Genomic DNA, 27,057 nt, shown 5'->3' on the forward strand with positions numbered 1-27,057 from the left:
TTAAAATACAATCATCACACTATTTAAAAAATATAGGCACATAATTTGAGCAAAGTCTTTGAAAAAAACTGTAGATAGAAGATTTATGGAAGACATGATGCGGGGAATTAAAAAGGAAATAGAGAAAAATAGTTCTTCTAAGATAATTTAGCAAAAATTCATCTGCAAGATGTGAGGATGGTGATGTGTGGGCCAGAGAGAGTTTGACTTATGACCCAGGTGCACCCATCCGTGACGATCAAGTCCTCTGTTTATTGTTCTTATTAGATTTACCATGCTGGGCAGACCTGTGCTCCGAGCTGCACAAACAGCTTTTCTCCATAGCGATTCCCTTCCAGTTGAGCTCAACCTGAGCATCCCAGATCATTCCCATTTTCCAAGCTGCAAGGACAAGTTTACCTCCCGCACTTCTTTCCAGGGACAAAAGGTAATACCAGGTTGTCATCCATTTCATAGTTGTAATATTTTTATTCACCAGTTGTTGACGGTGTGGAAATAGAGCCACTAACATGTTTTCATGAGGAAAACTTAATATGGAAGTGGTATGTAAAATCCTGGGAATAATCAGTGATAGGATAAATAGTATAGTTGTCCTCTGGTACGCGTGGAGTTCCAGAACCCCCAGGATACCAAAATCCATGGACGTTCAAGTCCCTTTTATAAAATGGCATAGTGGCATAGTAATTGCAGATAGCAAATATTCCTATTTTCCTCCCTTCCCTCCCTCCCTCTCTCCCTTCCTTCCTTCCTACGCTCTCACTCTGTCTCCCAGGCTGGACTGAAGTGCTGTTATCATAACTCGCTGCAACCTCAAACTCCTGGGCGCAAGGGATCCTCCTCCTTCAGCCTTCCAAGTAGTGGGGACTAGAGACACACAAAACTACCCCAGATAAATTTTTTTTTTTAAAGAGATAGCCTCTTGCTATGTTGCCCCAGCTGGTTTCAGACTCCTTGTTCCGAGCCATCCTCGAACTTCGGCCACTCAAACTGCTGAGGTTACAGGTATAAGCTACCCTAGCTGGCCTCCCATATGCTTTAAGTCATCTCTCAATTGCTTGTAATATCTAATACATTGCCTGTACATCACCTCATTATAGTGGAAGGCAAATTCAAGTTTCATTTTTTGGAACTTTGTGGATATTTTTTCTTTGAATAGTTTTGATCTGTGGCTGGTTGAATCCATGGATGCAGAACCCCTGGATACAGCACTTGTCAGAGACTCTGAAATTTCCACTTCTCTGCTGCCTTTGAATCTCAGGCCTAGGGATGAAATCTGAAGAGGATCAGGGGACAGTTTCTTGGAGCTGGTGAAGTCTGGCCCCAGACACATGGCATCTAAGAAACTGACCCCTCCCCCACAAGAAATACGAATTGTATGCTCATGTTTGAATACATATGCACGTGTGTGTATGTGTGTGTGACAAAGTACAGAAGCAGCAAAATTAGAGAAAAGCTCGACATTCCTGATGTGCTTGGAATGACAGATGTAAATGCAACCCAGAATTAGACTCCCTTTTACAAAGCCAGAAAATGTGGTTCAACCATTGAAACATTTCAATCATGAAGGCAAGTAGGAAGCAAATTACTATTGTACTTTCAGGTAAGAAAAATAAAGTTAGGCAAGGTCTGCCTTTGAATCAAAATAGTCATATGTCAAAAAAAAAAAAAAAAAGTAGTCATTAGTCTAGCTGGCTTCCCGTTCTGGGACTAAGCAGGTTGTCTGGCAGTTTATGATGGTACCAAACATGGAGTATTCAGTAGGTACCAATCACTGTTCTAAGTGTCTTCCACAGTCTAATTCAGTGTTTTTCAACCTTTTTTTTTTTTTTTTTTTTTAACTCACAGCACACTTGAACCTATAGCTATTCTTCCGTGGCAGACATAAATTACATTGATCAGAAAAAAAGAGTAAAAAAAGGAATATACTTACTGTGCTTTGAACTTCTTTCAAAAATAATTTAATTAATGGTCTTTAAAAATTTTTGAGGCAAACCTAAGATCCTCTCACAGTATACCAGGGTGCCCTGACACATAGGTTGGAAATCACTTGTCTAACTCTTTTAACCCTCAAAACAACCCCAACAAAGTTGATATTTCTATTTGCCAGGTGAGGACACTGAAGGGTGCAGTAGTTGTTCGATGAAAATTTTGTGAATGAAATTAACAGGCCAAAGTTTCATCCATCATTTTATTTTCCTTTGCTCTTAATTACAACTCATTCTTTTCTACTCCTGAACTTCTTTTAGATAAGATCGGGCGGGTTCAGGGTGGTAGGGCCGTAGACCTGAACTTCTTTTATAGATAGTTTTATAAATTTGGTATTCAAAACTGGCAGAATCATTTGTATAAAGATTGAGAAGAACAGAACACTCTGATTAATGTAATTATTTTCCAAATGAAACTGGTAGCTCCAAAACAGTTCAGATTTTGTAGACAACTGCAAAAGATCATGACCCCAGAAACCCTCTCTCCTACCAGGGTTGTCTGTCTGTGCCAAAAATATAAATAAGGAAATGTGGATGTCTGTTTTCCTGAAAGAGCATCAATAGATTGTAGGTCTGTGACTGAAACAGATAGATATTATGGCAAAACCATATGAAGTTGCTGTTTCTGCAGATTAAAAACAGCCAACTGTAAGCAATTTTATATGACTCACCTTAAAAGATTCTATCCTATTTTAATCCAGTGTGACTGCAGAATTTAATTCTCTTAACAAGTGGTAAAGGAGATAGGAACAGTTACTAGAATTCAACTAGAAAGGTGTTCTTTCATGGTATGCTTTAGTTACCACAGTAAATTGTATCAAATTTTAATAAACTTTACCTCACATATTCATCTATTTCTTTTGTATGTTCTGTGTTTATTTATTGATTTTAATACTATGTGGACAGAGATATTCATATATATTCAAAAGTCTTTGTCGTACCCCCCACTCTAATAGACTATTTAACAGTATAATGATAACACAGTACTTCAACTGTTGAACAACTTTTTACTTTACAGAATATCTTTTTGAAAACACATTTCCACAGTAAAATGATGGCATTTTCTTTTAGATTAAATTGGAGGAAGCTGTTGCTAAATTATTGAGAGGGCATTTTTCTGACTACAAAATAATAATTTATGTTTCTACTCCAGGACTACTCATATTCAATTTGACCTCTTACATGAGGCAAAAGTGTGAGATAGCCTGAAGGCCTGTGCCTGGTTTATTCACTCTACATGTGGATTATTAGGGTTGAATAGGGGGGTGAGGTCTTCACAGGTGACCAACTTACCACCAACCTAGTGGTGATAAGTGGTCATAGGTGTGTATGTTTTAAGCATCGCTTCATTCTCACAATAACCAAATTCTGAAATAGTAGCATGTATATGATTATTATGAAATATTTTTACAATGCTATATACACATGGTACATAACCAGAAAACAATGGTAGAAGTCTGCTTGTAGGAAAATAACGAACCCACCTAAATAAATTCTGCACCCAATTGGGCAAACATCTATTAATTGCTTCCTCTGTATAATAAAACAGGCCAACCACAGCACTCCAGGTGCCTCCCAGCCCTGCCATTACAAGAGGCCCATGTACTTGAACCAACCCTTGGGGGCGGCAAGACCAGACAAGAGCTGTGAGCATAGAAAATAAGTAATTCTCATGAACACTGAGAAGTGTGAATAAACTTCTTTTATCCCAGATAGGTACTATCTTGTTGGGTCCCTCATTTTGTTGGCACGCCCATGCCTCATCACGTGAGGGTGCTGGCCAAGGGAGGGTTTGGTTTTAGTTCTCCATTTGTATATATAAACCCCATTCCTCCTTAAATTGCAGGAGATAGGTTTCATTTTCTTCCGGTGGCTTGTCTGGAGCCTGAGCCTTATAGAGCCTGGCTAACAGGCCCTCCTCTGCCAGCCGGTCATTCTCAGGGTGCTCACAGCCTGAGTCCTGGTCGGAGCTAGACAGGGAAGATATATACAGCCTGCCAGTCCGAGGGTCCCAATCGACCAGTGTCGCTGATGGCTCTTCCTCAGGCTCCTCTTCTGAGTCTGTGTGCTCCTGTGCCTGGGAGCGTAAGTCTCGGAGCTGAGGGGCACGTGAGTACAGTGATGTTGGTGGGTCCAATTTTGCCAGAGCTGCCCGATGCTCACATAAGCTTCCCTGGCTGGAAACCACCTGCTGCAAGCTGAGCTCTGGATCTTCAGACCCCACAGAAATGCCAGCGGTTCTTACATCATATTCATATTCTAGGTCCCTTTTCTCGGTGGGTATTGCTCTGCTGAATGCCTCCTGCTGGGAGTGGGAAGGACCTTTGGTGTTTTCCTCAGAGTCGCAGAGAATTTCCACCAAATGCGAAGCATACCCTAAGTGCTTCACCTCCTCTTCCCCCTGAGGCGGCTCAGGGTTCCTGCTGGGCTTGGGGTCATTAAGGTTGGATACATCACTGATGCTTTTTCCCAGTAAACCTGTATCCTTTTGAGAAATTTTAGAATCATCCAAAATACTGAGGCTGATGAAGTTAATCACGATTTTTTCAGCAGGCACAAAGAATCTTTTGTCAAATTCATTTCCATAAATCAAAATCTACAATGAGAAAAGAGAGCAGTTTTTTTACCTTTTCACTTCAGAGAAACATTCAAAACAACTGTTAGGTAGAATATAGCATCTCCAGATAGTTATAAAGATCTGTCTACCCTTACCAACTCATGAAAATGAAAGTTGTGCCTGGAATATATAGAAAAACCTCTCTCATTAGGAGGCCAGACAGCCAAGACCCACACAAGGTCCACTGCAGTGAAAAGCGGCTCCCTGGGTGAGTGTTTCTCAGATGGAGGATGGGGCGTGCCTCCATCTTAATTCCTTGAGATGTTTTAATTCTGTGAAGTCAGAGTCCTGGTCACATGAAGAGCAGCCAAGACGAGAGTGAGGTTGTGAAATGCCTTTCTTGTTTACAGTGCCCTTGTCAATGAGCGGTGCTTGCCTGGGCTATTAGCCCTTTTTGGGGATATACTGTGGACGTGAAATGTGGATGGGCTTGAAAATAGCATGTAGAAAGGGAGAGAAACACATGAGTAGGGATTGTTTTACCCCCTACACCATTCCAATCATGCTGTAATAAGGCCAAAAAAGGAAATTCATCTGCTGGTTAATGGCAGATACCAAGTCAGGGAGGAAGCCCCACTGAGACTGAAATACTGCTGGGTCTATGGAAGATGCCTGTCATCTAAGTGAGTGTCAGTTACGGGTACGTTACAATCCTCGTTGTCACTCTACCACGTAATTTCACTTAACATTACAAAATAGGACCCTCAGCCTCTCTCTTTTATAAAATTTCTGGTTTCAAAAAAATCGCAGGGAGTTGATTCTACTGTGAATTTCCCTCCCAGGAAATGGGATGCCACTAAGAAGCCAACTCTGAAACAGAGGCAGAATCAGGCAGAAATGCCGGCAGAAAAATCTACAAAGGCATGGACGGGAGCCGGTGTCTGTTATTGTGTGCACATGAACATACTAACAGTTCCCAAGGAAATAGCTTTCATTGTTTAAATGAATATGCTCAGCCCTTGGGAACCATTCAGCAGATGATTCCATAATACCAGGTTTATTCCTTCTACGTTCTTGCTCCTTGCCATGAATGATTAAGTCCTGGCTGTGCTCCTTACCTTCTCTCCCTTAGGTAACTGTCACGGTCCTCTAGCTGCTATTCTTGTTTCTAGCCTTACTTCCCCAAAGTTGTCCTGGAGTTTATATCTAGTTAGACCTAACCTCAATATTGACTGTGACACTCCCAATTTAGAGCCCTGTGTAAATTTCTCTTTGCCAGCAGACTAAATCCCTGGCCCCTTAGGATGGCTCCCAGCTCTTCCACTCCGGACCCTCCACCACCCGCTCCCTCACCAGGAGCCTCAGGGTGAAGCAGGGCCATGCATTTCCACCCACCTCTGCCCCTACTGTTTTGTCTGACTGCACCAAGTGTCCTAACTCCTACTCACCTCTTATTACCAAGCTCTGGTAACTGAGAACTGAGCCCCCATGAAGGGGGTTGGGGGCTTCGTGTACCCTTAGAGTCCCTAGTACCTGCTCTCAGCCTTCACGTATTATTAGAAATTCTAGTTCCCAACTACACATGAATTTCTAAAAGGATCATTAAATAAAATCTTTTCAAAGCTTTGGAGTCTTTATTTTTGGTTATGTTAGTGAGCCAGTCCAGAAAGTGTTTTATAATTCACCATTTAAATTAATTGGAACTATATCTGTTCTAGAGCCTTCTCTTCTATCCTCCCCCAGGTGTGTTATAATATAAATGATGTGATATACGATCTAATATAATATAAAGTTCTTGCTACTGAGCACTCACCAAATTTGCTGGGTGTCTCTCTTTGCCAACGTGAATATATCGGTAGATGGAATAGCCCATCACAGAAAAAAGAAACACTGTAACAGATATGGGCAAAACATACCAGAAGATGATTTTAACTTTGAACTCTGAAGATGGATCTGCAAAAAAAAAAAAAAAAAAATAGATTAGGGGTTGGAGAGTTGTGATTTGGTGTGGTGGGAGAAAACTGGGTTTGGGCAGATCGCTCACATTTAAGAACTCAGTTTTCTCACTTTTATGTTGATAAGCTTAAGCTAAATGCTATGGGGAGGTCTCGGAATTATTACTTTTTTCTGCCAATAGATGGTCTTAAGGAATCATCTGGATATACATCAAACCTTTACGGTAGGATGCATCAGCACTCCAAGTCAGTAGGTATTCCAGGTAACCAGTTTATACCTGTTCTGAGCTTCATACTGCTCTGGCCATTTAAAGGAAAGGGTGCCTGATATTCAGGGCACTCACAGCACTTCTAACCAAACACCAAAACCCTCTTGTGAAAATCCCGTTGAAGCACCCCACTTTTCCACACCACTCATTTGACTCAGTCTTCCCCATATATTCAACGGGGTACAAAAATGTGCGATGTCACCTTTTATGTGAATCACAAAACTATTCTTACATTGGTTTGCCAGACTTCTTGGGTAGGGCTGGAGCTTGGGGTATGTGGGTAGGGAGGTGGCTGGATCGGTGTGCTAAGAATGGCGGTTACCACCATTCTCAGTCTTGCTCATGATGTAGGCTCATGATGGGCAAAAGTCCACAGAGAAATGGAAAGAGCTGGGGATAGTTTTGAAGAAATATAGCCCTGACCCACCATTGATCAGACTATATAGCTGATGACCAGAGCTCCTTGTGACTAACTTATGTTTGTTAAGCTACTATGTATGATGTGCTTGGAAGTTGTGATGCTTAACTTTTTTTTTTTTTTTTTGTAGAGACAGAGTCTCACTCTATGGCCCTCGGTAGAGTGCCGTGGCATCACACAGCTCACAGCAACCTCCAACTCCTGGGCTTAAGTGATTCTCTTGCCTCAGCCTCCTGAGTAGCTGGGACTACAGGCGCCCGCCACAATGCCCGGCCGTTTCCTGGCTGCAATTTGGCCGGGGCCAGGCTTGAACCCGCCACCCTCAGCATATGGGGCCGGCGCCCTACCGACTGAGCCACAGGCGCCACCCTGTGATGCTTAACTTTATGTGACAACTTGGCTAGGCCACGGTACCCAGTTATTTGGCCAATCATTATTCTAGATGTTTCTGTGAAGATATGTTTTTAAATGAGATTAACATTTAAATCAATAGATTTTGACTAATGTGGGAACAAGTGGGAGTACATAAGGGAAGAGTCATATCTTGATGTGCTTGCATTGCTAGCAATAATGATTTAATAAACTTAAAACCAATATTCAAGTATTAGTTATAAGTTAGGAATTGAATTAAGAAAATGATTGCAGAGGATGGGCAAAGGAAAACAGAAACAGGACAGAAGTGGAGTTGAGGAACCCTAAACCTAGTGCTCCCGGAGGCTTGGTGCCTTTAAAACTCAGGAAGAGTCTGGCTTAAACTTCACCCCTATCTCAGCCCAGAGGTCTCTAAACAGGTGAGGCTGGCCCTGTGGGCAGGGCTACTCACTCTGGGAGAATGAGTGCTTTTGTGGAGTTAGTTATGCAGAATGTTTAAACTTTGCTAAAGATGGCAAGATTTGCTCCAGACCAGATGAAGATATAAAATATCTCTTTTCTTCTGCCACCTTGGAATGACCACATGTGTCTGTCTGAGCAAAAAGCTTCCTGAGTATTAATTGTCACTCCTGTGATTTGTGAGTGTGGCCTCATTGGGGTCTTCTCTGACATCCTGCTCTTGGATTGCTTTCATGGTTCTATGTTCTGCTTGTGTTAAAGATCATAAATAACTTAGACCAATATAAGTAAAAAGTAAATCTATCCAATTAATGTAGTTAAAGAAATAGTTTAGGTAGAAAAATGCAAGTGCCATTGTTTGCCTTTCCCTCATAAGATTTATGATTAAAACAATGGTATAAGAAGTAAAAATGGAGCTAGCCAGGAACAGGATACTGCATGCTGTGCTGTCCTTGTGAAGAAGGCATGCGGTCTCCTGGCCCAGCTATCTCTTAAACTTTCTCTTGCTTCTTGTCTCTTAATTTTTCCTTTGTCCTTTCATTTCTGCCAAGCCACTGGGAGGGAACCCATAGCTTAGTTGGAGCTGGTTCCTGACAGAGTAAAGTTGATTGCCATCTATAATGTGTGGGCTTCATCCTATCAATAGACGACTTTAATAAAGAAGAAAAGACTGATGACCCTGAGGAAAAGGGCATGTTGCCAGTAGACTGCATTTGGACACAGAATGCAATATCAGCTCTTTTTTAGGTCGGCAGCCTGCCCACCCTACAAATTTTGTGTGTGGCAGCCTCCACAGTCATGTGAGGCTACTCCTTAAAATAAACCAATTCTCTTCCTTCCTGCCTCCAGCTACCTGTAGGACCCATCTCTTGCTGCTGCTGCTGGGACCCTGTGTCATGGCCACACCGAGCACAATGCCCCCCAAAAAGGGAGGTGATGGAATTAAACCACCCCGATCTTTGGAAATTTGGAACTTCACTGAAAATTGGTATTGTTAGATTGCCAAATTTTGGGAAATCTACCTTCTTCAATGTATTAACCAATAGGCTTCAGCAGAAAACTTCCCATTCTGCACTATTGATCCTAATGAGAGCAGGGAACCTGTGCCAAACGAAAGGCTTGACTTTCTTGCCAGTGCCACAAACCAGTAAGTAAAATTCCTGCCTTTCTAAATGTGGTGGATATTGCTGGTCTTGTGAAAGGAGCTCACAGTGGGCAGGGCCTGGGAAAAAATGCTTTTTTATCTCATGTTAGTGCCTGTGATGGGATCTTTCATCTTTTGAAACAAGGGCTTTCGAAGATGATGAGATCACAAGTGTTGAAGGAAGTGTAGATCCTATTTGAGATATACCCTGTTTCCCCAAAAATAAGACAGTGTCTTATTTTAAGGTGTGCTCCCAAAGATGCGCTAGGTCTTATTTTCAGGGGACGTCTTATCTTTCCTGTAAGTGGGTCTTATTTTCGGAGGATGTCTTATTTTCAGGGAAACAGGGTAGAAATAATACTTGAAGAGCTTTAGCTTAAAAACAAGGCAATGATTTGGCCCATTATAGATAAATAAGAAAAGGAGACTGTGAGAGGAGATAAAAACTAAAACCTGAGTATGATATAATGTGCGAAGTCAAATCCTGGGTTATAGATCAGAAGAAAGCTATTTGCTTCTATCATGACTGGTATGACAAAAGAGACCGAAGTATTGAATAAACACTTGTTTTTTACTTCAAAACCAATGGTCTACTTGGTTAATCTTTCTGCAAAAAGACTACATTAGAAAGAGAAACAAATCGTTGATAAAAATTAATGAGTGGGTGGACAAGTATGACCCAGGTGCCTTACTCATTCCTTTTAGTGGGGCCTTGGAACTCAAGTTGCAAGAATTGAATGCTGAGGAGGGACAGAAGCGAATATGACACAAAGTGCTTTGCCAAGGGTCATTAAGGCTAGGTTTGCGGCACTCCAACTAGAATATTTTTTCACTGCAGGCCCAGATGAAGTGCATGCCTGGACTTCATGAGGAAGGGGATGAAGGCTCCTTAGGCTGCAAGAAAGATTCACACAGATTTTGAAAAGGGATTCATTATGGCTGAAGTAATGAAATCTGAAGATTTTAAAGAGGAAGTTTTTCTTTTCTTTTTTTTGAGACAGAGCCTCACTTTGTTGCCCTCGGTAGAATGCTGTGACATTACACCTCATAGCAACCTCAAACTCTTGGGCTCAAGTGATTCTCTTGCCTCAGCCTCCCAAGTAATTGGGACTATAGGCACCTGCTGCAATGCCCACCTATTTTTAGAGACAGGGTCTCACTTTTGCTCAGGCTGGTCTTGAACCCCTGAGCTCAGGCAATCCACCTGCCTCAGCCTCCCAGAGTGCTAGGATTACAGGCTTGAGCCACTGCGCCTGACCCAAGAGAAAGGTTCTGAAAGTGCAGTCAAGGCTGCTGGAAAGTACAGACACCAAAGCAGAAATTATAGTGTTGAAGATGGAGATACTGTCTTCTTCAAATTTAACCTCAACAACCAAAGAAGAAATAGATTTTAGTTATTACTTATAAAAATGTAGACCTTCCAAAAGGCATATAATTTTTTTAATTCAAATTTCTGAAAACTGAAAGGACAAATAAAGTTGGGGAAATGAGAATCTTCTACAAACAAATTATTTTTGTTTTAAAATTAAAATATTGTGTATCTCCAGTGAAAGGCAAATTCACTAAATGGGAATAACTTTGCTTTCCGTGTGATGAAGACTGGACTCCAAATTGAAGAAGTTTTTCAGGAACCCTGTTACTCTCATGATACTTCATTAATCTCTATCAAGTATGTCAAGCCTGACACATTTGACAGTGAGGACAATGTGGCTTGCTCCTTTAAAAAGCGAGAAGCTCGAGTGGTACCTGTGGCTCAAGGAATAGGGCACCAGCCCAATATACCAGGGGTGGTGGGTTCAATCCCAGCTCCAGCCAAAACTGCAAAAACAAACAAACAAACAAACAAAAAACCGGGAAGCTCACGACTCGACATCCCCTAACAGCAGTGAGTATCTTCAACCACCACTTCCCAGCGCCTCAGTGCAGAAGATGATGAGGAGACAGATGAAGGAGAGAGAAGCAGCTGTGAGGGGAAGGGCGTGACCCCAGATCCGCTGATCCCAGGCTTCCGTGCCAGGTCCGGACGGGGGTCTGAGTGCAACTGGAAAAGCCTGTAATTAAGATTCCTAAGGAGCAGCAAAAAAAATTCCATTTTACAGTGTTTTTGCTTCTAAAAATACAACTGTCCGATGGTCTTGAAGACCACACAGAACTTCTACTGAACAGAGTGATTGCGACTCCAAAGAAGAAAAAGATGTGAGTCAAAGTTCTTGTTATTGCACAAGGCAGGTGGCCGCGTGGCTGTGGGAGGATTGCTGGCCGTGGACTCCAGGACCCGCACTGGCAGATCTCTGCGGGGGTGAGAACACTTCCCAGCAGCCGCCAGGCTCAGTGGCAGAGTCCCAGGCTGCTCAATCACTTCTGGTGATAATCCTTTCTGTCTTTGCCTCAACTTGTTTCTATTAGACGTGCGTTTGTAAAAACCTTGTCTAAATTGCTCTCCTTCCTTCTAGTCTCGGTAGATTTCCTTCCTCAGACCGGCTGAGTTTTCTCAAGCTTACCTTTCAAGGTCCTGACACACTGCTTCTCTGAAGGCCGGGCAGGGCGGGGGAGCCCTGGGACGAAGGCCTCCACATGGACGCAGTACTGGGTGTCCGGCTCCAGCCAGGTGAGCACCAGCGTCTGGTTAGTCACACATTGGGACCACTGGGATAGGGAGTTGCAACAGTGGTTAGAGCCAGAGATTTCTGGGACCACCCCAGACAAATGACTCTAGACGGAAATGAAAGACTGAGTGCCATTTAACCTTTCACTGTCACTATAAACTTTTTTTTTCAGCAACAGTTTCAATATTCCCTTTTCCTTTAGCTCAGCTGAACCTGGTCAGGAGCTGGACAATTCTGAACAAACACATGGATGGGATTTTTATTCAACCTGGCCTTGTGTTCTTGGTAACATTTTTTTTTTTTTAAATTCTTGGAGAGTGATGGATATTATACAAGTGAAAGCTCTCCATCAGAGTCAAGTGTGTGGGGAAGAAATCCCCAGGACCCTGACAAAAGTATAGCTATTTGGGAGACAGGTAGTGAAAGACAGTTGGCCAGACACCGAATGGCATGGTCACGGCAACCCCCTTCGCATACTCCTGTAAATTCTCATACCCACAGAAGAGTACAGCCATCCTGGGAGGACAGCTAGTGAGAGAAAGCAGGTCAGAGACCAAATGGCATGGTCACAGCAGCCTCCTCCCCACCCTCCTGAAATACTGCAAAGCCTATGTTCCCGGGATGCATCAGGACCTCCTACCAGGTCCTGTGGAAGGCAGTGATTCTAAAATCAGTCTTGGATGCAGCATCATTCACTCTGCAGAAAAGATGACTCCCCTCACTTCCGATGACCCCCCTCCCACATTCCCACTACACTAATAAAAGTCCCTTGAAACCGTGTGAGGGGTGCTGACTTCTGTTCAGACTCCATCCTGCTCCTTTAAAATAAAGCCTATCCTTCATCTCTGGACCCGCCTCCTCTCTTCCTTGCAGACCCCGTCTGCACTCTATCCCTAAACTTCTCAAAGTGCACAATCGCTCTCCATTCCGGTAACATCACACCCTGTTAACGAGAGTTTCTATAAAGAAAATCTGAAGTCAGGTCTGTAAATTTTCATGGCATCTCTTTTGAATATCATGTCTTCCCCGAGTCATATGCAGAGACTCAAAGCACCAGGGCTGTTTGTTTTAGCATTGGCTACAAAAGTACATAGGTTGGCTATTCCATTCCGTTTCAGGCTTACCATCCTATTTGATCTAGTATTGCATATGGACACGTTATACTTCAGATTGGAGTATATCTGTTGCAGGGAAACAGAAGTGTCTTCTGGACTTCTCTTCCACTTCTCTGGAGGTGTCAGGACAATAGACATGGACTTCTCATCAGTGGTCAGAGCAACCTCTGGGGGGCCGATTTGCGCTTAAAGGGGAGGGGAAAGGATATTGTCACGTTCAGATGTAGAAATCACCTCAGATGACGCCACAGTGTAATCCTACTCAGTTCAAAGCCCTAAAACCTACCCTCTTACAGGAGATGCCTCAAAATGTCCTACAGTGGGCCTGAGTCATGCCAGATCTTGAAATATTCATTTCACAAATCCTAACAACAATGCTAAAACAGCAAGCTTGAGTGTTGTATTTAGTCACATGGCTAACCAGTACTCGATAATGGTAAATACAATCAGAACTGTTCCGTGACTTGAAAAGTTGGTGATAAAAAAACATAAACATGATGTGATAAGTGGAAAAATCAGAGATGTGATTAGAATGATCTAAAACTGGGGTCAACAAACTTTTATGATGGACATCCAGGCAGTACATATTTTAGGCTTTGCAGTCCAAGTGATCTCTGTCACAACTACTCTACTCTGGTTGTAGCACAGAAGCCGTCATAGACAGCTATGGAAATGCATGAGTGTGGCTTGTGTTCCAATAAAAGTTATTTAACAGTAGACATCAAAATTGGAATTTCCTGTACTTTTCACTTTTTCTGATTAAAAAAACTATTTAAAAAATACATGCTATTCTTAGCTCTTCCCCTGTAGAAAAACAGAGATGGGGTAGGGAGGCTAAATTTGGCCCAAGGGTTCTAGTTCTCTAACCCCTGACCTGGAAGAGCACCAGAGCCCAGCGAGCACTTGTAGAGTTCACTGTGTGGCCCTGAGTGGTTCTTCATGGCCCAGTTATAGATCAAAAGATGGCAAAATTATAAAAGCAAACCCCAGGAAGATATCACCTTAATTCTGATTACACCTGGAAATTATATCATCGCCCTACCAAGTTTATCAAGAAGGGACTTAGTTGGATGATCACGACTATCTTGAAACAATCTTACAGGCACATGTTGATGATTTTTAAACCCACAACATTAAAAAAAAAATCTTTCAGTTTTTCCTGAAATGACAGAGCCTCCAATACATAGTAAAACAAAACCAAAATTCGATGCTATTGGCCTCTAGCATTAGTTTTGGATCTGGAGAGATCTTAGAGATCATCTACCCAAACATTTCACTCTAAAGATGAGACTCTGGGAAGCAGCCAGGTGACACTTCTTAGCCTGGTCACTCAACCTGCTGGTATAGAACAGACCCAAGCCAAGCATCTTCCTTTAGGGCACCCTGTTTATGAGCCACACCAATAAACCAGGAGGTCAGGTTAGTTTGATAGTAATACATGCTTAACAATTGTGGCAATCACATTACTTACTTTCTACAAAAGGATAGAATCGGCCAGTTTCAGCCCATTTGGAGCAATTTGTTTCCCAAATGGCTTTAACTTTGGCATAATATTGGTGCTCATAGTCAGAAGTTTCAGCAGAAAGATCACAGTAGGTCCTATTGATATTTCTGCATTCGGATTTATTCAGCCATCTCTTTTGCCCATATCTGCTAAGAAAGAAACTCTGAATTAATAATGAGGTACCCTTTACAATTAAAATAAACCCCAGTCATTATATAAAACTGAATGGAACTGAAGACCTTCCCTTTAGAAAAACAAAAGTGCCTGTCATTGAGATAAAAAAGAATCCATTTTCCTGCTGGCATTTTTTTTTTTCCATTAGCTGTCAGGAACATGAGTTAGAGTTTCTGTAATCACCTTTCTATTCTGTGAATTATAATGTGGATGGTGCATTCTGAAAGCATGTATTTTATTTTTATTCTTTGGCTTCAGTACCATTTTTACATATTGTCTGATCTATTCTGCTAGGAATTATCTACAGAAGTTTTTAGTCCACCCTGTATATACAAAGTCCGTTTGATGGATTGTTTTATAAACAATTAGTCATTTCTTTTTCTTAGAAGAAAGATTATGTTGTTGTTTTCATATAATTAAAACATCTGCTAGGCATCAAGAGTCCTGAGGAACATTCAAGAGGTTGGAGTGCATATAAAACCCAGCATTTTCAATAGTGATAGTGAGGATGATAATAATGATACCGATTAGTTCCTCACTAAGCTTAATCATTAAAAAAGAATATTGGTTAGGTTGATAACACCTATTTTCTTTTTCTTTATTAAAAACACAACATTCCGAGCAAAGAGGAAGAAAGAAATAGTTTTAGCCCTTTTCAGGAAGGAGGGACTCAGATGTAGAGTTTGGGTGACATGGGATGAGCCAGTGAAACAGACAGAGCTGCGTGGGAGGCTCCTGAAGGGATTAAGGCATGTCTGGAGGGAGTGCGGAGAAGGTGACAGGGCTAGAGTGGCAGCGTGGGGAGCAGTTGAGAGGACACTGCAGTGGTCCAGGGGAAGATGCAGGTGGTTTGGACAAGGATGGTGACAGTAGAAAGAATGAGGACAGATGTATTAGGAGATAGGATTATAAACAATTAGTCATTTCTTTTTCTTAGAAGAAAGATTATGTTGTCGTTTCCATAAAACATCTGCTAGGCATCAAGAGTCCTGAGGAACATTCAAGAGGTTGGAGTGCATATAAAACCCAGCATTTTCCCACCCACATATAAAACCCACCCACTTGGTGACTGAGTGCGTGCAGGAGATTAGGGACAGGAAGGAGGTAAGGATGATGTCTTTTTCTGTCTGGGGCAGAAAGGGTGGAACTGTGGTAACATTTTCCAAGACAAGGAACACTGAGGAAGAGTGGATTTGGGGGGTGGGGTGGGTAAGGAAGATAATGTGCTGAGTTCTGATGAAGCCTGAGATACTCAAATGCAGATGCCCAGCGGGCCCAGGGGCTCAGAGAAATGGCACAGAACTGCTCACTGAAGGCACGGGCATGAATGGATTTTCCATGGAGACAAAGCAGCGCTTAGGGTAAGAATTCAGGAGCATTATGATTTAAGGGTTGGATACAAAGTAGACCGAAATTGTAGCAGCTAAAAAGAAAAGGGAGAAAACACATATCACAGAAGTTAAGGCAAAAGCGTGACTCCTGTTGAGGAGGAGGATACGTCAACGTTGTCAGGTATTGGCAAAGCTTCAGGATGCCTGCTCTTTCACAATATAGACACAGATTTCTGACAGTCAGTGCATACCTACTAAAAAACAGTAGGAATAGAGTCAGAGCTTACGGACCAACTTCTCCATCCAAATGATCACCATTGCTTAGGGATTTTCAGAATATTTTTTAACCAGTCTATGGGGAAAAAATACACTTTACATTTACACGTGTGTGTTTGTAACATACTACAACAAAAGTTTCACAACATAATATTTGAACCTTTCTACATGTTTTTCTCCATTCCACTTTACACCATTTTTCCTTTCCATTGAAATAATGTTAGCTATGTACCTCAAAATTGATTTCATAACCTGTCAACAGGCCTTGACTTGTGGTTTGAAAAATATTGCCAATGCCTATGTGATCCTCCCTCTTCAAACTTCCTCACTCTGCCAAGGGCAGGGCAGCTTTCCTTGACAGATATGATGAATGAGAAAATTCTGAACAAAATAAATGATGGACCAGAATTATTCAATAAATGTTTTAGTAACGATGTTGGTATATAGCAAAACAACAACCTTAGGAGTGGTTGGCATTATTGTCACCCCATTTTACAGATGAGGAAACAGAGGGGTTAAGGGATCCACTCAAGTTCACATGACTAATAAAAGGAATCTCTGGGCGTTGAAATAATTCTCCCTAATGTCAAAGCTTATGATTTTAGTGTGACATCCTATTTCCTGCATTCAATTCTTTTGGTGAATGTAATTTAAACCTTTGTTAAATTTTCATCTTGAAAACACATTGCACCCAAAAAGTATAAAAGTTTAATAGTAACCTGCTCAGCCTGGCTGTGAACTGGGGACTGTCTGACCCCAGAGCTGAGCTTGCAGCTCCATGGTGGTGAAATATGCCACCCTTTATTCCTATTCCCTTTCATATGCATGGGCGTGTAAGAACTCTGTCACTGCAAGCTTCTTTTTAAATACATAGTTTTGAAATGTGCACAATTTAAATTATCTGCTCTCACAGAGCAGTGATGACTCTGCCTATTTTTGTAAAACCCTTTTTGAATCACATAAAAACACAAAGGACAGAACAAGCTCTTTGCTCCACCTAATGGAAAAGGAGGCAAGGGCACACTCCAGAGCCATTTCTCTTTGCAGAGTGATGTCTCATTTCCTGTCAACACCAGCTCCTGAGAAACTTTTTGGAAGTAAGAATGTGGTTCTAGATAAGTGAGGGTGCGGTGAGTAGCCACTGACATCTCTCATTGGCTTTAGTGGACAGAATTTTTATTTCAAAGACTAACATGACTTTATTCTTCTTTGTAAATATGGTAAGTATTTTTTAATTCAAACAATCAAACAATTCAGAAAAGTATAATCAAAAAAGAAATCACCCTAAAACCCACTACCCTGAGACATTTGGTGTATGATTCTGGGTAACTTGTCACTCCTACATCTAAACAGAAGAATGACTAGATGGTAGAAAAGACAAAAACTCGATTGTATCATACATATGGTTTTAATAAAAGCAGCAAATATAATTTGATCTGAACTTTAATAGAAAAAAAATTGAAGTGAAATGAAAAGAATTGGTGAAGTTCAAATGTTTCATTACCACAAAAGATACTAGTTCCTAAGAAAGCTTTTAAATTAAGAAAATGGTTTGTGAAAAATAGCAAGAGGCTAGTTAAAGTATTTTCATTTCAGGGGAGGCGCCTGTGGCTCAGTCGGTAAGGCGCCGGCCCCATATACTGAGGGTGGCGGGTTCAAACCCGGCCCCTGCTGAACTGCAACCAAAAAATAGCCAGAGTTGGTTTTATCCCAGGGTCTCAAGGCTGGTTCAATATACGTAAATCTATAAATGTAATTCAGCACATAAACAAATTAAAAAACAAAGACCATATGATTCTCTCAATTGATGCAGAAAAAGCTTTTGATAATATCCAGCATCCCTTCATGATCAGAACACTCAAGAAAATTGGTCTAGAAGGGACTTTTCTTAAACTGATAGAGGCTATCTACAGCAAACCCACAGCCAATATCATATTGAATGGAGTTAAATTGGAATCATTTCCACTCAGATCAGGAACCAGACAAGGCTGCCCATTGTCTCCATTGCTTTTCAACATTGTAATGGAAGTTTTAGCCACCGCAATTAGGGAAGAAAAGGCGATCAAGGGTATCCATATAGGGTCAGAAGAGATCAAACTCTCGCTCTTCGCAGATGATATGATTGTGTATCTGGAAAACACTAGGGACTCTACTACAAAACTCCTAGAAGTGATCAAGGAATACAGCAGCGTCTCAGGTTACAAAATCAACATTCATAAATCGGTAGCCTTTATATACACCAACAACAGTCAAATTGAAAAAGCAGTTAAGGACTCTATCCCATTCACAGTAGTGCCAAAGAAGATGAAATATTTGGGAATTTACCTAACAAAAGACGTGAAAGATCTCTATAAAGAGAACTATGAAACTCTAAGAAAAGAAATAGCTGAAAATGTTAACAAATGGAAAAACATACCATGCTCATGGCTAGGAAGAATCAACATTATCAAAATGTCCATACTACCCAAAGCAATATATAATTTCAACGCACTCCCTATTAAAGCTCCACTGTCATATTTTAAAGATCTTGAAAAAACATTACTTCGTTTTATATGGAATCAGAAAAAACCTCGAATAGCCAAGACATTACTCAGAAATAAAAACAAAACAGGAGGAATCACACTACCAGACCTCAGACTTTACTACAAATCGATAGTGATCAAAACAGCATGGTATTGGCACAAAAACAGAGAAGTAGATATCTGGAATAGAATAGAGAACCAAGAGATGAATCCAGCTACTTACCGCTATTTGATTTTTGACAAGCCAATTAAAAACATTCAGTGGGGAAAAGATTCCCTATTTAACAAATGGTGCTGGGTGAACTGGCTGGCAACCTGCAGAAGACTGAAATTAGACCCACACCTTTCACCATTAACTAAGATAGACTCTCATTGGATTAAAGATTTAAACTTAAGACATGAAACTATAAAAATACTAGAGGAGAATGCAGGGAAAACCCTTGAAGAAATTGGTCTGGGTGAGTATTTCATGAGGAAAACCCCCCGGGCAATTGAAGCAGCTTCAAAAATACACTACTGGGACTTGATCAAACTAAAAAGCTTCTGCACAGCTAAGAACACAGTAAGCAGAGCAAGCAGACAGCCCTCAGAATGGGAGAAGATATTTGCAGGGTATAACTCTGACAAAGGTTTAATAACCAGAATCCACAGAGAACTCAAACGCATCAGCAAGAAAAAAACAAGGGATCCCATCGCAGGCTGGGCAAGGGATTTGAAGAGAAACTTCTCTGAAGAAGACAGGCGCACGGCCTTCAGACATATGAAAAAATGCTCATCATCTTTAATCATCAGAGAAATGCAAATCAAAACTACTTTGAGATATCATCTAACTCCAATGAGACTAGCCTATATCACAAAATCTCAAGACCAGAGATGTTGGCGTGGATGCGGAGAAAAGGGAACACTTCTGCACTGCTGGTGGGAATGCAAATTAATACATTCCTTTTGGAGGGATATATGGAGAACACTCAGAGATCTAAAAATAGATCTGCCATTCAATCCTGTAATTCCTCTGCTGGGCATATACCCAGAAGACCAAAAATCACAACATAACAAAGATATTTGTACCAGAATGTTTATTGCAGCCCAATTCATAATTGCTAAGTCATGGAAAAAGCCCAAGTGCCCATCGATCCACGAATGGATTAATAAATTGTGGTATATGTATACCATGGAATACTATGCAGCCTTAAAGAAAGATGGAGACTTTACCTCTTTCATGTTTACATGGATGGAGCTGGAACATATTCTTCTTAGTAAAGTATCCCAAGAATGGAAGAAAAAATATCCAATGTACACAGCCCTACTATGAAACTAATTTGGGACTCTCACATGAAAGCTATAACCCAGCTACAACTTAACAATAGGGGGAAGTGGGAAAGGGGGGGGTGGGTAGAGGGAGGGGAATCGGTGGGATCACACCTGTGGTGCATATTACAGGGGTATTTGCGAAACTTGGTAAATGTAGAATATAAATGTTTTGGCACAGTAACTGAGATAACGCCGGAAAGGCTATGTTAACCACTGGGATAAAAATGTGTCAAATGGTTTATGAAGTGAGTGTATGATGCCCCATAACCATATCATTGTATACACTTATGATTTAATAAAAAAATTAAAAAAAAAAAAAAAAAAAAAAAAAAACAAAAAATAGCCAGGCGTTGTGGCAGGCGCTTGTAGTCCCAGCTACTCGGGAGGCTGAGGCAAGAGAATTGCTTAAGCCCAGGAGTTGGAGGTTGCTGTGAGCTGGGTGAGGCCACGGCACTCTACCGAGGGCCATAAAGTGAGACTCTGTCTCTACAAAAAAAAAAAAAAGTATTTTCATTTCAGATCACATTTTATGGGTTCCTGCTGTGAAAATCAGTACACTGATAATTCTTCCCATCTGCTGATTTGTTAGATGGTTGTTTAAATTCGAATATTTACCAGAAATGTTCTCTCACTATCTTTCCCATCACTGTTTAGTCTTAGTTCTACATTTAGATGAATTCAGGGCATGCCACCATTTTCTTTTCCATAACTGTGTCCTTACTAAGTTCTTTTGAATTCATTTTTATATCTATGTTAGCTGAATATCATCTTTAGCTAGTGGTTCTCCCACTCCTGAAGGTCTCTGGGAAGAGATATTCTGAGTTCCCACCTGCATGGAAATATCTGTCTAGTGAACCTAATAAGAGTCTTAGGTCTCGCTTGTTTTTCCCTTAGAAGATGTAGTCTGTTCAGTGCTGCCAGGCAGAGATTCCTCTTTCCCAACTTGAGTTCTCCTTTTGCTATAATGGCCACAAATCATTTGATTTTCTTAAAGTTTAGTAACTTCACCAGGATATGTCCTTGTGTTTGTTTTCATTAGATTTTTTCTAGACATACCATAGTATTTATAATATGTAATTCCAAAAAGTCTGTATTACCTGTTCAACCACTATTATCCCTTAGCTATAATAGGTTTTCATTTTAATAGAATATTTTTATTTTCCAGCTTTTTCCTAAGCTCTATCCACTTGCTTTAAAAAAAAAAAAAACTTCTCCTGATGTCTTGGAATCTCTTCTTTCACTGTTTTCTCTTCTGTGAGTTTTATCTTTAGAGATTATGTTGTTTATGAACTATAAAAAAACTGTGGACAATCACTTGTCTGAAATCTCTTATTTCCATGGGAAACTTTTCAGAAACTTTTGACTTATGTTCTTTTTTCCTCTTTCCCCCTTCCAGTAACTATGGATAGGTGCTAAACTAGTTTCTTTGCGATTGCTATTCTTTGAATGGAGCTGGCTGCCTGCTGAACAGGCAAATGGGAGTAGAGGTAGGACCGAAGTAATGAGCTTTCTCCCCACAACTCGGAATGTCCGTTTCTGTCAAACACCCTTTCACCAAATCTATTATTCCTTTGCTGCGCAGCTTGTGCTGAGCAGCTGGTGTGCTCATGGCACCCTCCCCAGGCCATGACCCTCCTGGGCTCCCTTCCTTTTGCACCTGTCTCACACCTGCTTCCCTTGGGGCTGTGACAGGGCACTCAATGGAAATGTCCCTTGTCCCTGATTTCTGTTTCAGCTCCCCTTTTTCTGACATTCTGTGGCATCCATCTAGGGCTTCATGGTGACATTTCCTCAGTTCTGATCGTGGCAATTCCCTCAATTTCTACATTTTAGGATTGTTAGGTGGGCCTCTTAATAGCGTGACACTTATTCTTGTGACATTATTTCCTGTCACTGGTGTTTGGGAAAGCATAGTTTTGCTGCCAGCTTCTGCAGCTATTTTCCTTCAGAGTCTACTAGACTTGGTTTATATACTTCAGAGTCTGTGGTTTGGGGTTATGGCGTTTCCTTTGTTTCTCTGAAGATGGGTGTTGTCTAACTGTTTTACATTCTTTCTTGCTTGTAATGAGTTTTGAAGGTAGCTGTGACCGTTACTAGCAACAGCTGATTGCCCAGAATTCTGTGCTGTTTCCCTAAGTCTAAGAATGTAATTCTAAAATGCTTAGACATTTCAGAGAAGATGGATTGCCTTGTTTGCTCAGCCATGTAAAAGTGTTTTGACCAACTTTATTTCTCCAGGTATATAACTTCCCCTTGTCTGAGCACTCAAGGCTTCTCTCGCCACCAAGAAACTTTTATAATTTAATCTAACAAAACCAATCAAGAAACTTTAATATGAAATATCAAAAACTTTTCTCTTTTTCAAACACATATTTAATACCATAGATGGTTTCTCTTTGCACAATTAACAGGAGTCTGAGTCTTGTGTTTGTAAATTAGCCAAAAGGAAAAGAACCAACTTACATGAAGTACTGTACTGTATAAGTAACTTCAACTCCTTGTAGACCCTCTGGTGGATTCCACTGTAGGACATTCTTCATGTTTATGGATAAGAAGGTGATATTTGTAGGTTTAGGCAAACCACCAGAGACACAGGGAACTGAAAGAGGAGTAGAGATGAATGGAGGTCTTAGTTGAGAAGGAAAACATGACCCTGCAGTAGCTAGTCTGCAGAGATGGGGCCCTGTGAACCATGCTTCCCAGTACACAGGCCATGGGGACCTCCCAAACTGAACCTGACCTGACCTGTGACTTTCTTCAAATAAGAGAATGTGGCAGAAATGATTCTGGGACTAAGTTTTAGGGTGGCCTGGGAGCTTCCACTTTTGCCCTTTTGAGATCCCTAAGGGTTGTATGAAACAACAGCTATAACCTGCTGGGGTTCTAACTGGAGATCATGTCAAGAGGTCATAATGAAGAAGGATGGGCTCAGTTGTCCCAGTGTCTAAGCTGAACCCAACCTTTCAACTAAGAAGCCACAGTGAAGTCATTGTGATCATTTCAGTCCCATCTGCCATAGACTGTAGTTGCATGAGAGACCCTGAGCATGACCAACAGAAGAATCATCCAGCAGAATACCAGTTAATTTCCAAAATCATAAGAAATAATAAAATGTTTTAATCCACTAAGTTTTGGGGTAGTTTTTTAATCACTAGCAGAGAACTGAAATGATTTGTTTATTAGGTATAGAAATAAAATTTAGAATAGATGCCCCTCCAAGGCCAGAGTTTAGGAGGTTGGTTTGGGGTTGGCTTTACTGAAGTCTATAACAAAGCAACAATGAGAAAAGGAACCAATGGAAAAAGGCAATGTGTTTAACAAAATAGTAATATATTTACATCACTGTGCTCTAAGAAAAACTATATCTTAGGGGATTAATTTGTAGAAATTCTCTGTAGAGAAAAATTAAAAAGAATTGAAAAACTACCAAAAAAATCATAAAAGGAAAGTGGAGGACACTTTCTTATAATGGAAAAATAGACAAGGGTATATGTGAAACTTGGTAAATGGTCTGTAAAGCTAGTGAATGATGCCCCATGATCATATCAATGTACACAGCTATGATTTAATAAAAAAATAAAATAAAATAAAAAATTAAAAGAAAAATAGATGGTCTTCAAATTAAAATGAATGAAGAAAAATTCAGTGGTAACATATAAGAATCAAAATATTAATTTAAAATATTGGAATGAACACAAAATACTGAGTGATAAATAATTAGATTTTGTGGAGAACTTATTTTCTTACAAATATGCATTTTATAGTCAATGAACTTGGAAAATATGGAATTTTAATATTGCAAATCTAACTTAGGAAATAAAATTTAGCTTCGTCACTGAAGAGTGTTCCAATCTTAGCCTAAATCTCATAATTCTTGTGTAAATTAGCTGAGACTAATGTCAGAGAAAGGAATTGTACTTGAAGTGATCCTTGCCTAAGCTTAACTCTCTACAATGTATTATATTTTCACAAGCTAAATGAAAAGAAAAATAATTATTTACTTAAGAATTAAACTTTGTAATATGACCCCAGGTCTAAGCAAAATAAGCTCTTTTATTTATTTATTTTTTTGAGACAGAGTCTCACTTTGTAGTCCTCGGTAGAATAGCAACCTCAAACTCTTGGGCATAAGTGATCCTCATGCCTCAGCCTTCCAAAAAGCGAGGACTACAGGTGCCTGCCACAACACCTGGCTATTTTTAGAGATGGGGGTCTCGCTTTTGCTCAGGTTGATCTCAGACTCCTGAGCTCAGGGAATCCACTCCCCTTGGCCTCCCACAAAATAAGCTCTTTAACATACATAGATAGTTGAGGGTGTGCTTGTGTGTATGTTTATATGCTATATTTGTAATGACTCCTATTTTTAACCTTGATTTTTTTTTTAAATATCCCTGTTTTGTTTTTAAGAGGAAAGTTAAATACTCAAAGAAATGCACTATCACCTGATCACTGCCACACAGTATGTGTGTGGGTGCATGTATGATAGAGGTAGGGAGAATCCCAAAATGAGACAGCCTGCCCAACATCTCTGTTTTCTGTTTTTCCAACTATTTGAAAAATTGTAAAATTTTGAAAATTTGAAAAAGTGTAAAATTTCAGGAATGAATAATTATCATTGACTTAATCCTGCTTAGTGCTGTTAGTAGGTTCTAAATTTTAAACAGATATTTGAAGACTAACCAGAACATGGGGAAAAAGCACCCTTGAGGGATATTTCCTAACCCTTAAAAAATTGTGAACACTTTTAACATTAAAATTCCAAAGATTTTTCCACATCTAAAATGCTATGATTCTATATTTCTGAATGGCATGGCCCTCAGTCATGAAGAGTGGTTAGCAACTTGTAAGAAATAAAATTAAAATAGACTGTGCATTATATTACCGATGGAAGACATTGCCAAAACATGGCTTTATAGAAATTAACTGATAAGGAAATAGAATATTCTGGTTTCTAGTAACGTAAGTTTGAAGATAACAGCAGAAGTTACCTTAGATTATATGGTCCAGGTATATTTTCTCACTGTTCAAACTATACTACTCTCTATCTTCCAAAACACTAGTTTCTATCTCTCTTTTAACATAAGTGAGTGACAGAATTCTTAAGATACCTAAAACCTCCCCCCAAAAGTTGTAAGAAATAATTTACATTAAAAAGAGATGGACAGCTTGGTGCCTGTAGCACAGTGGTTATGGTGCCAGACACATACACCAAAGGTGGTGGGTTCAAACCTGGCCTGGGCCAGCTAAACAACGACAACTGTAACAAAAAATAGCTGGGTGTTGTGGCGGGCGCCTGTAGTCCCAGCTACTTGGGAGGTTGAAGCAAGAGAATCGCTTAAACCTAAGAGTTTGAGGTTGCTGTGAGCTGTGATGCCACAGCACTCTACCCAGGGCAACAGTTTGAGGCTCTGTCTCAAAAATAAGATAAGATAAAATAAGCAATCCATTTCTTTCTTTCTTTCTTTTTTTTTTTTTTTTTTTTGAGACAGAGCCTCAAGCTGTTGCCCGGGGTAGAGTGCTGTGGCATCACAGCTCACAGCAACCTACAACTCCTGGGCTCAAGCGATTCTCCTGCCTCCGCCTCCCAAGTAGCTGGGACTACAGGCGCCTGCCACAGTGCCCCACTATTTTTTGGCTAAAGCTGTCATTGTTGTTTGGTGGGCCTGGGCTGGATTCAAACCCACCAGCTCAGGTGTATGTGGCTGGCACCTTAGCTGCTTGAACCACAGGTGCTGAGCCTGATCATTTTACTTTAGTTTTTTTTGGGGGGGGGGGGTTGGGGGGAGTTCTGTCACAAAGAAACAAAGCAATTTTGCTCTTCTGAAATGAACTCTATTCTAGAACATATTGCTTTGGAATTGTTTAAATAGTCCTTCACAAATGCTAAGACAATTATCAAAATGTTACCAAACTTTGGCAATTATAGATTAAATAAAGAGAATGAATAATGTGACAATAACAACATTAAGATGTTAAACAATAATCTCACGCCACTTTTCTTTTGAAAAGAAAATGTATTTTATGATAAATGCTGTGAGCCATGTATACACCTCCTCTGCAAGCTTACATTATGGGTAAGTCATTCTACCACATAGTTGTGACAGCTGGCCCCCAACATGGCTCTGATAATCGCTTCCTCTTCCCATTTGCAGCCTGTATAATTTTCTCCTGTGTTGTACCAGGGTTAGTGTGTGAAACCAAGGGCTGTGACAAAAGCCGTGGTATTAACACTTCTGAGATTAGGTTATACAAGGCACTATGGCTTCTGCCTTGTTTTCTCTCTCTTGGATCATTTGCTCTGGGCAAAATCAGCTGCTCTTTTATAAGCACCCCCTACAAAGAGGCCCATGTGGCAAGGAATGGAAGTTTCCAACATTTGGTGAAGAAATGAGTGAAGCCTCCTGCCAAGAGGCACTTAGTAATCTTAAAAGTGGCTCTTGTGGGTTGGCACCCGTAGCACAGTGGTTACAGTGCCAGCCACATACACTGAGGCTGGTGGGTTTGAACCTGTCCTGGGCCAGCTAAACAATGACAACTGCAACAAAAAATAGCCAGGCATTGTGGCTGGCGCTTGTAGTCTCAGCTGCTTGGGAGGCTGAGGCAAGGGAATCGCTTACGTCCAAGAGTTTGAGGTTGCTGTGAGCTGTGATGCCCCCGCACTCTACCCAGGGTGACATAGTGAGACTCTGTCTCAAAAAAAAAAAAAAAAAGTTGGCTCCGCTGACCCCAGTCAAGCCTTCAGATGAAGGCAGCCCCAGCCAATCCCCTGACTACACTCTTGTGAATGGCCATGAGCTGGAACCATTTGTCTAAGCCATTATTGGACTCCTGACCTTCAACAAATGTGAAATACTATTTGTTGTTTATTTTAGAAGCTTTAAATATTAAAGCTTTAATATTTAAAGCTTCTAAATTTGAGGTAATTTGTTACATAGCAGTAGAAAACTAACACAACAACAAAAACAATCTAAACATTGAAGAAACCAGCAGAGACCAATCACTAAAAAAAAAAAGCCCAATGCCCCCCCCAAACAAAAAAAACAAATTAAACTGGAGGAA

At 40.6% G+C, this 27,057-nt stretch overlaps 1 protein-coding gene and 1 pseudogene across 4 annotated transcripts in view; one reads left to right on the forward strand and one right to left on the reverse strand.

The window, feature by feature from the left end:
- Positions 1-3,208: 3,208 nt before the first annotated feature.
- The window catches only part of IL20RA (interleukin 20 receptor subunit alpha), a 49,720-nt gene continuing 25,871 nt past the window's right edge, over positions 3,209-27,057 (reverse strand). For 2 of the 4 annotated variants that reach the window (XM_053591803.1, XM_053591805.1), the window contains 6 exons: positions 22,462-22,597; positions 14,352-14,533; positions 12,890-13,065; positions 11,661-11,805; positions 6,356-6,495; positions 3,209-4,581 (listed from right to left, as the gene is read on the reverse strand). In XM_053591803.1, coding sequence (XP_053447778.1) covers positions 3,784-4,581; positions 6,356-6,495; positions 11,661-11,805; positions 12,890-13,065; positions 14,352-14,533; positions 22,462-22,597 — 1,577 coding nt within the window. In that variant the 3' untranslated portion in view covers positions 3,209-3,783. Of the gene's footprint in view, positions 4,582-6,355; positions 6,496-11,660; positions 11,806-12,889; positions 13,066-14,351; positions 14,534-22,461; positions 22,598-27,057 lie in introns of those variants that run through there. The other 2 variants (XM_053591804.1, XM_053591806.1) reach the window with 2 other exon arrangements.
- Positions 6,489-11,013, forward strand: LOC128586201 (obg-like ATPase 1; annotated as a pseudogene).

The sequence above is a fragment of the Nycticebus coucang genome, chromosome 5, assembly GCF_027406575.1.
Source record: "Nycticebus coucang isolate mNycCou1 chromosome 5, mNycCou1.pri, whole genome shotgun sequence".
Classification (NCBI taxonomy): Eukaryota; Metazoa; Chordata; class Mammalia; order Primates; family Lorisidae; genus Nycticebus; species Nycticebus coucang.